Source organism: Argentina silus (assembly GCF_951799395.1).
Source record: "Argentina silus genome assembly, chromosome: 17".
In the NCBI taxonomy this organism is placed as follows: Eukaryota; Metazoa; Chordata; class Actinopteri; order Argentiniformes; family Argentinidae; genus Argentina; species Argentina silus.
Genome location: NC_139671.1, coordinates 13,889,710 through 13,900,239, shown reverse-complemented (window position 1 = coordinate 13,900,239; position 10,530 = coordinate 13,889,710). Strand labels below are relative to the sequence as shown.

General features: G+C 46.4%; 1 protein-coding gene across 1 annotated transcript in view; it reads left to right on the top strand.

Annotated features, from left to right (window-relative positions):
• Positions 1–7,348, top strand: part of bcl11bb (BCL11 transcription factor B b) — a 29,487-nt gene extending 22,139 nt beyond the window's left edge. The window contains exon 3 of the mRNA XM_083689207.1: positions 2,076–7,348. Within this exon, the coding sequence (XP_083545333.1) occupies positions 2,076–4,153 (2,078 nt within the window). The 3' untranslated portion in view covers positions 4,154–7,348. The remainder of the gene's footprint in view (positions 1–2,075) is intronic.
• Positions 7,349–10,530: the final 3,182 nt, after the last annotated feature.

The window sequence follows — 10,530 nt, the reverse complement described above, 5'->3', positions numbered from 1 at the left end:
AATAATAATTTGCAAAAAAAAAAGGATCATATTCCAAGTCCCCAGTGGTGTGTAAACAGCCTGTATCTGTCTGGTCCCTAAAACCCCTCCACCTCTCACTTTACTCCCCCCCCCCCCCCCCCCCCCTTTTCCTCTCTCCCTCTCTTCTCGCTGTCCAAACTGTAAGCTGTCCAGCTCTCCCCTGCCAAACGTCCGTGTGAAGCCCAGCCAAACTAAACACGGGCATGTGGCCCACAACCCTCCTCACACACACACACACACACACACACACACACACACACACACACACACACACACACACACGCATGCACGCGCACGCACGCACGCACGCACACACACACACACACACACACACACACACACACACACACACACACACACACACACAGACACACACACACACACACACATACATACACACACACACACACACACACACATACACATACACACACACACACACAGTGGTGGCTCCTGAAGTCTTCACTTATAACAGAAAAAAACAGACAATATCAGCAAATGAGCTCCTCATTAACACTGACCCTCCCTCCCCTGGGCCCCCTCCAACCAATCACAGAGCCAAGTCTGCACGTGTCGCCAGGGTTACTCTCAAGGGTGTGTGTGTGTGTGTGTGTGTGTGTGCGCGCGTGCGTTTGTGTGTACATGTGTGAGTGCATGTGTGTGTGCTATGTTCCACAAAAGCTGGACGACTCAAAGGATGCCACTGTCACTCTCCAGGGTGTGTGTATTTGTGTATGTGTGTGTGTGTGTGCGCTCACACGCATGTGTGTGTGTGTGTTCTACGTTCCACAAAAGCTGGATGATTTTGCAACTAAAAGTTTTCCCGGGGCCGGGCCGGCAGACCACCATATTGCCGTGGCTCTGGCGGTAGCCATACATGATAAAGTGGATACAGATGCGTTTGTGAGCAGACGCAGGCCTATAGAAATGCAACATGACCTCCCTACATTAGCCTGCGTCGAATAAACGACCAAATCAAGGCTTTATGACTCACAGGCGGGCCATGCCACAGTGACTGATAGATTCATTTGGTATTATTAAGTTTCACAATTTAAAGGGACGATTTGTCAGAGCTGAAGCCCTTTTGTGTGTGTGTGTGTGTGTGTGTGTGTGCGCGCGTGTGCGTGTGTGTGTGTGTGTGTAACCACATATTAACTGTTATTACACCTGTGACGTAGTAGCTATTTAATGTGGCCACTGCGTTGAGACGAGAGGAATCTCTATTTTACATATCTCTTCTATCACCCTTTCATTCTTTCTCTCTTCTCTCTCCCTCTCTTTGTCTCTCTCTGACATCCTCACCCTCCCCCCCACCCCACCCCCCCCCCCCCCCCCCCCATATCCTTTACTCCCGTTCCCCTGTTTCCCCATGGCTGCCTCTCTCATATCTCCATATGGAAATGGAAATCGCAGAGCTGATGGGATGGAGCTGTATATTAAAGCACAGCTGACATTAGAATTAGCATAATGTGTTGTGGCCTTAGGGCTGTACCTGCCATCTGCATTAGCCTGCAGTGTGCGTGCACACACACACACACACACACACACACTCAATCACACACACACCCTGCCCCCAGGGAGCCTCAGCGCCAACGCTAGCCTCGTATAGCTCATATAGCAGTCTCTTTCTGAGGAGGAGACGGAGACTCTCACACAGGTCATTAGCGAACACAAGGCACTATGATGAAGCCATATTCTCACATAATACCAGCTCTCATATCAACTAATCAATTTGTGTCCGTATTGGTGGTCATGAATACTGCCTAGGCCTTTCAGCTTACAGATATGTTGGGTGTTTTTAGATGCTAGAGTTTAGAGATGTAAAAATACATCAATTAATGTTGATTATTATATGTTACTCTTACTGTGAGCCGTGAACATAACAAATTATGATTAATTTCAGTAATTCATGCAATTTTCACATATTAGTGATTTAACAAACACTTCTTTTTAGCATAATTTTAAAGAGCAAGTTGGCTGAACAGTTATTAACAAGTCTTCTCTCTCTATCTCCCTCCCCCTCCCCCTCCCCCTCCCCCTCTCCCGTCTCCCAGGTAAAGATGAGCCGTCTAGCTACATCTGTACCACGTGTAAGCAGACCTTTACCAGCGCCTGGTTCCTCCTCCAGCACGCCCAACACACACACGGCATCCGCATTTACCTGGACACACACCCCTCCAACTACTCTCTCACCCCCCGCATGGCCCTACCACCTCCCCTGGGAGCCGACTCCCTGCCACGCTCCCCCATGCCCACCTTCCTGGGAGACAGCTCCAACCCCTTCCACCTCCTCCGCATGGCAGCCCCCCTCCTGAGGGAGCATCACCCTCACTCACACTCACACTCACACCCACACCAACATCAACACCCGGGGTACCTGGAGACACGCCTGCCTGCCACGCCGCCCTTCATCAGCCCCCTGCCGCCACCCAGACACCCCCTGGACCGCCTGGGGCCCGAGGAGATGGGGCTGCTGTCCCAGCACTCCAGTGCCTTTGAGAGGGTGATGCGGCTGACCCCCATGGAGCCCCCCTCCATGGACTTTTCCCGCCGTCTGAGGGAGCTGGCTGGGAACACCACCAACAACGGGGGTCCCACACCTCCGCTCTCGCCCACCCGCGTGCCCTCCATGCACCGTCTGCTCAGCCCCACGCTCTTCCAGCCAGGCTCCAAGCCCCCGCCGTTCCTCAGCTTCCCCCCGCAACCCCCCACCCCACAGGGGGGCACCAACACCCCTCCCCAGGCCCAGAGCCAAGCCCAGGCCCTGGCCAAGTCCAAGTCCTGTGAGTTCTGTGGGAAGACCTTCAAGTTCCAGAGTAACCTGATCGTCCATAGACGCAGCCACACGGGGGAGAGGCCCTACAAGTGCCACCTGTGTGACCATGCCTGCTCCCAGGCCAGCAAGCTGAAGAGACATATGAAGACCCACATGCACAAGTCTGGATCCTTGGGCAGCTCCCCGGAACAGGGGAACCGGGAGGGAGGAGAGGGGGAGGAAAAGAGCCGAGATGGGGATGGCAGGGGGATGGGGATTGACAACGAGGAGGAGGAGGAAGAGGAGGAGGAAGAGGAAGAGGAGGAGGACGAAGATGAGGAGGAGCTGAGGAATGGAAGTAGGCCTCAGTCAAATCTGAGCGAGGACTCTCAGTGTGGCCGTCCCTTGGAGAACGGGACCAGGCCATCCCCAGAGGAGAAGCATCACGACGGGGACAGAGTGACAGAGAGCGGAGGGGTGAGCATCATGCACCCATACAACAACCTGGACAATCATCTGAGACTTGCCCCCAACAAGAGGAGCCTAGAAAGTCAGCCTAACGGTGGTGGTAAGGAAGGGGAACGAGACCCAGGGAGGGGGGAGAGGGAGACGGAGCGGGACAGACAGAGGGACAGAGATCAAGAGAACAGGCCTATACTGAATGGCAGGATCAGCGGATCAGAGGACTTCACGGGCCTGTTCCACCGCCGGCCCACCCCCATCACCAGCCCCAGCCCCTCCAACAAGAAGATCAAGGTAGAGAAGGAGCTGGAGCTTCCCCCTAACCCCCTCATCTCTGCTGAGAACGTCTACTCCCAGCTACTGGCCGGATACGCTGCCTCCCGACACTTCATCCGAGAGCCCTTCCTAGGCTTCTCCGACGCCCGCCAGTCGCCCTTCGGCACCTCCTCTGAGCACTCTTCCTCGGAGACGGGCAGCCTACGCTTCTCCACCCCGCCTGGAGAGCTGCTGGGGGAGGGAGGGGGCGCGTCGGGCCGCAGCGGCAGCAGCACGCCTCACCTCCTACGGGGTCCCGGGCCGGGGAGACCCCCTAGCTCTAAAGAGAGCCGGCGCAGCGACACGTGCGAGTACTGCGGGAAGATCTTCAAGAACTGCAGCAATCTGACGGTGCATAGGCGCAGCCACACGGGCGAGCGGCCCTACAAGTGCGACCTCTGCAGTTACGCCTGCGCCCAGAGCTCCAAGCTCACGCGCCACATGAAGACCCACGGGCAGTTTGGGAAGGAGGTGTACCGCTGTGACATCTGCCACATGCCCTTCAGTGTCTACAGCACTCTAGAGAAGCACATGAAGAAGTGGCACGGCGAGTCTTTGATGGCCAGCGAGGTGAAACTAGAGGAGGCGGACAGAGGTTGATAGGCCAGGTGACTATATACAGTAGAGACAAACTCCCAATAACCACTTCTTCTTCATTCAATATGGGGCTTGGCTGGATATTTTCTCTCTTTCTTGAATATTTTTTGGGACAATTTGATGTAATTATTTTTCTTTGTCACAGAAACTGCCACCTGAGAAACATAAACAAAGGGAAACATTAATGAGAAGTCATCTGGAATTCGCCGAATTTGGCGTTTCCTGGCAACTGTTTTAGGATTTTATCATTTACGAATCCATGGAGCCTTTCTACTGTGCAATAATTTCTGTATTTATTGGATTTTTGTAATGATATTTGGCATGTGCAGGTACATCTTTGTGGTGTTTCATATGGAGTAAGTTTTGAAATGTGCTTAAATATTGTTTTGCCTTTTGTTTTTTAAACCCAAAACTGGAAACGGGTCACCCCTAATTAGAAGTGAGATTTTAGTTCTAGTTTGTTATTTTATTTTAAGGAAACTGAAAATATCCTGTAAGAATAAATTCATGTGAAGGGGTCAACTTCTAAAGATAATAATATTAATTGTTTTCTATATCAAATTGAGTCAGCAAGCGGACTACAATCCATCTCCTCTTATAGACATAAGGCACTGTACTGTATGTCAATATGACAATAAAATATGAATTACAATTAATTTTAGGATTTAAAAAATCCTGCGTTGTCTTAGAAAGCTGAAGAGCTTACAGCAATTTTATAGTAACAAATTGTCATTTTTTTATATCAGCATGTGTTGTACAATGTCTAATTGCAATTATTGTATTCTAAAGATATCCTGTCCAGTGCCAGTCAGGGCATAAGTCACCTCACTGACTTTAATTAAATTGAATAAATGATTCAATCACCATAGCGATATTTGAGATGGATGAATTCAGACTTATTGTAGTAAACGTTGAAAGGAGAACAGTCCTGTAAAACTGTATTTGTGTGTGGATTTTTCAGAGTCTTTTTTCATTCTATGAAATGTTTATGTTCTGTAAATATTTTCTTTTCTTTAAAAAATTGATAATAGAAACTACCCCCAACCTCTTATTCCATTAAAAATGGCCACTTTACTAAAACAATCAGGAGACAAGCTTCTTATGTTAGCAAGTATACAGTATCATCAGATTATTGCAATACAGGTCCTCTCAAAAGCATTTTCTATGGTCATGCTTTTGGAACAACATTTCTGAAAGATACCCTTTGACACTTGAGTATATGCTTAATCAAAGGCAGTTTGTTACCTTAAACTTAAACATGCTACTTCTCCCTACATTCCACTTAAAAATCATTCCATTATTGTTGTCATGGGAATAATGTTCGACCTGGGTGACTCGTATCCCCTCAGGATTCGCGAAATGGTTTCAAATGAAATTCATATCAATGCCTGTGTTCCTCCACTGTGTGCTCTAAGCCTCTATCCTCCGACTGTGTTTTCACAGTTCAGTAACTCAGATTCATGTATTAGAACAGCTTTGAAAGGAAATGGCTGTTCATTCGCTTCAGAAAAGTGATATGGGTTTAACTCCCCAATAACACATTTTTCGAGACACTGTGCGTGTTCGTGACTTTTAGGGATTACAATTTTGATTTTATTTTTTTTACCATCGTTCATCCTGAAATGAATCTGAAAAAAAAGGCTATTTGAGTTATATGGTAATAATGTCCAACGCAGCTGCTTTGAGTGATAGGCATGTGACCCTGGGTTCTGATTGGATCATGAAAGATTGAAATGGAGAAAAGAGAGAGACAGAGCGAGAGAGACAGAGACATAAAGAGAGGGAGAGAGACCCCCGAGCAAGGATCAAAGCCATTCAAATGAAATTGGAACCATATGAAAAAGTGTGTATTTACCCAAATGCATATCTACTGGTCATATCTGATAGTAGGGGACATCAGAGAGAAGAGGACCAGCATTAAAGAAATATTGAGGCCACAGCTACCATCTTAATGCAACAATCCCCAGGAGAGAAAATGACCTCACCTCAAAGACATCACCTAATATAGCCCATTTTCATGTTTTAAAGGTGATGTTTGTTTATCATCTCAGTATAGATATGGGTGTGCCTGGATTCCAAATCCCTCTATCATCTCTTGACAGAAAATCTAATGTGTACATCATATAGCAACTCTTACCACTCAGTGGCCCCCTATTTCAAATGAACATGTGGAAAACATGCAGTATGTAATATTGTATTATAATGTATGAGATTGATTGAAGAGATTTGTGCATTTGGGTGAAAACATACTTTGATATACATTACAGTATGTAAGAGTGAATATTTTGTACTGTACACTCTAAAGCACACACATGCATTGATTCTAGCATTCCCACTTCAGAACAAGGCCATGGAGCTACAGAATGAGGTATTGAAACCAGACATACCAGAATCAGTTAATTCATACAATATTCAGTCTTAGAATATGTTTACAGTGTTGAAGTTTGTCATAAATGAAATCCTCTGTGTATGTGTGTATGAAATGATACAAAGTATTATTTTCTCCAATGTTCTCCTTTCAGATGTTTTTGAGTGCCATGGCAGTTTTTTATGACTATGTTGGTGGAGGGATTTTAGTACATTTTCATGAATATTTCCCATATAATTTCTTGTTCACTGTAAGAATACACAGTGTACAGTATGTAACGTTAAGAAATGATGCGGCATTTTACAAAAGTGGTGCAAACATTCTGTTATATTTTACAGTCCAAACTTTAATTGTAAGTCTCTGCAATTGTTTTGTCACTGTATAATATGTTTAGAGGTTTTTGATAAAGCTATCCTGATATGGATATAAAAAAAAAATGAAAAAAATGAATGAAAGTATCAATGACAACAGTGGAACTTTGGGCTATAGGTTATGCAATGGATTGTGGCAGAATTTTTGCTGAATTTTTTGGAGGCATTCATGGACAACATTGTTTTCTCATGGTTGGTTGAAGTTCTTGTAATGGCACTTAAAATTGTAATTTCAACACATTTTTGACTTTCACATGTTTCACTTTTCACAACTTTCAGTCTTTGTACAAAAATGTTTTCCTTATTCCTTTTGAGGGAGTGCATCATTGTGAAAAAAAGTTTGTTTCAGAGCAGTATACATCGACTGTTTTGAACATATATGTATTTTTGTAATGTGTTGAAAAGATCAATACAAGAAAGTCAACAAATCCAATAAATGTTGCAATTGCCCTATCTCTATTTGATGTAATACCATCTTTACAACTATATTACTTCTTCCACTACATCACTTCCAACATTATTAATATTATTTTTAATGGTATTTCCACAATTGTTCATAAAAACCATCAAGTAAACCTAAGTGACCTCATGTCTGATGAGTGGTACTTGAAACCTTGCCCTCAGTAACACCTGCCCTCAGTGGACGATTGAACACTTGTCCCTGGCCTGACCCTTCAGGACCCCTTTGTGTCGTCTTGTTACCTCATTTCCTAAAAGGGCGACCTCTTATTCGCCAGGCAGGTGGGCCTTTTCAGTCAGAACAGTGATTTAGGGGAAGGAGACCACCACGTAGGACCACTCTATAGGCTATTCACATTGACACAATCAAGCTCTCCTCTTGAAGGGGGTTGGATAATAAAGTGACACCAGTGCATGCCTGTAATGTTGTGTTGTTATGGTGAGTCGTGAGGCCAGGGCGACATGAGAGAAGCCTGTCGGGTTCCAACTGTGAGTTTTATTCGATCAAAACCAGTTTCAGCCAGGGGGTTCTAGTGGGAAGACAAAATCGCAATACTTTCTAATAGCAAGACAGCTTGCTTGTATTAATCTGATAGATAACACTATGTTTTTTACTGTGTAAAAACAAACAAAAGAATCAGAACTGAATATCTAATTTCACACACACAGACACACACACACACACACACTCACACACCCACACACTCACACTCACACTCACACACACACACACACACACACACACACACACACACACACACACACACACACACAGCTACCCTAACAACGTTTAGAAGCCGCTCCTGATAAGATCCTTAGTGAATACATTCAATCACAAGACTCCATTACTGCAGAGTAAGTGTCTTCTCTGGGCATTAGCTTCAATAGCAGTTTTTCAGGGTCTCATACTCCATGAATTAGTCCTGGCAAGATGTGGAACCCCTCAGGCAGTCTTGATACCAGGCCAGTAGTAGTCAAGCCTGTCCTTGCCTGGGCCTTCAGGGCATGGGATAGCATGACAGAGAGGGAGAGAGAGAGAGAGAGAGAAAGAAAAAGAGTTTGAGTGTGAGAAAGGAAAACAGTGAGGAATCTAGCCACTTTGTTGTGTACCAGTTGAGTCACCATCTCCCGCCACACAGCCAGTGCCCAATGTGCTTGGCTCTCTTCCTCTCTGGTTTCTTTAAATAATACCTCAACAGCTATACATAGTCCACCCAGTAGGATTACTACCAGGTTACATGAGCATCACGCGTCACAAATTGAACCTAACTATTGATATAAATCAGTCAAATGAACAGTTTTTACTTTGAGGGTTGGGGATCTGGATTTTCCAGTGTGTGTGTATGTGTGTGTGTGAGGGGAGACAGACATCTGTGTGCCATGTCCATGAGACCATAATGGCTCTAGGCCTTCTGGACAACATGACCCTGATGTCTGGTGAAAAGACTGGCCCATTCCAAGAGCTCCCACCATGGCACTGGTTTAACTCTACATGTATGTATCACGGCTCTCTGACTATAATCATCACAGGCCAAGCCCAACCAATGTCATAGTTCACATATGACATGCCATTAAATATCCCTTTTAAGCCCCAGCGTAATAGAGGGCCCCCTCCAGTCTTTACCAAAGGCCTGTCTTTGTACCCAGTACCATGGGAAAAAAGTGGGCTAGCAACAGTGGTGAGGAGGTCCCGTATTCTCCCTTCACCAGAGAGGGACTGGGAGGCGATCTGGTCACAGACAGAGAGTCGCAGAGAGTGAGTTCCGAAATCACGGTTCTCAGTAAAACCACGTCCTCGCAGAACAGGGTGTCAGCAGGGGTTGCGGTCCAGGTTTCGACCACACAGAACCGCCACAGAGTCCGGGTTTCCACTGGATCACAGGGCCCGGTCCCTGAGGGCCCCACTGTCTATATCCAGTTACTAATCTACTGGCCCTGACCAGTACCCAATCATACGCTGCCCGCCCATCAGGCAAGCTAGGCTGTGCCCCCCTGGGGCGGTAGAGACGGAACCAGAGAAAATCCACCCCAGCTGCTGCCCATGGGAACAGGAATGAGGAGAGGGAAGGAGGGGAGGGATGGAGTGAAGGAGGGATGGAGGGGATGGAAGGCGGAGAGAGCTGTTTAAAAGGGTGGTCAGGAGACGCAGAGCAGTGTGGTCGCAACGTGGTCACTCAACAGCTGTGGGTTCCGCAGATTCTCCCCCCGGGGAAGCTCTGACCCAAAGGAACAAAGACTTTGTGGTTGTGTCGACCGTATAAGTAAAGTACAGGAAATGCATACTTTTAAAGAGGAAAAAACTGTAAAACCCACTCGCTGGGAGGTTGTTTCTTTTCATTCACCGGCAAACCATGTCGCCCAGCATTAAATGGTGTCCATTTCAAAACAGAAATTATCAACTAAGTCTCCTATAATTGGCTTCCCATTGTTCATGCAATCCTGTAACTAAAGGAAAACCGGAATCCATTGTTCTGCATATAGACGCTACAGTTTGATTTAGCCCTACGTAAGCCCACCGCGGGAGCATCCCTATTGAAAAGTTATCTATGGGAGAATGAATAGTGTTGATGTTGCATTCATGACTCCGGAGCGTGAAGGTAGCTAATCTAATCCAGTTTAACACTGATTTGTGTCTTTATCATACCGATCCTGCTCATATCACTAGAATAACTCTGTGCGTCATGACGGCACACGTTTTTGAGACACGAGGTGACACCTCGCCATAGAGGTACAGTGAAGCAGAGAGTTTATTTATCCTTTATGCTAAAACCACACCCTTTTTTTTTTCATCATATTTAGGCTTGCTCTCACTTTCCATCCCCTCTTTTTTCTCTCGCTTTCTGTCTTTTTCTTTCTCTCTGTGTCTGTGTCTGTGGCTCTCTCTCTTTCTCTCTCTCTCTCTCTCCCTCCGTCTCTCTCTCATGGCTCGAGCGTCGGTGTAATTCCAGTGTAGTCAGACCTCCCCAGAGCACCAAACACAGGTAAATTACTGTGGTGGGGAGGCTGGCGCTGCTCTGCCTTGCCCCAGGGGGGTCAGTGTCATTGTTGACATTGGACACATGCTCGTCGTCGCAGTGAAATATTAAATCTTCTCATTTGATTTGGACTGTAATTATGTCGTAAAAACAAACTAGCTGTGAAACCGTGGCCCGCCAGTGTGATCTGCTTTCATCAAGTGGAAA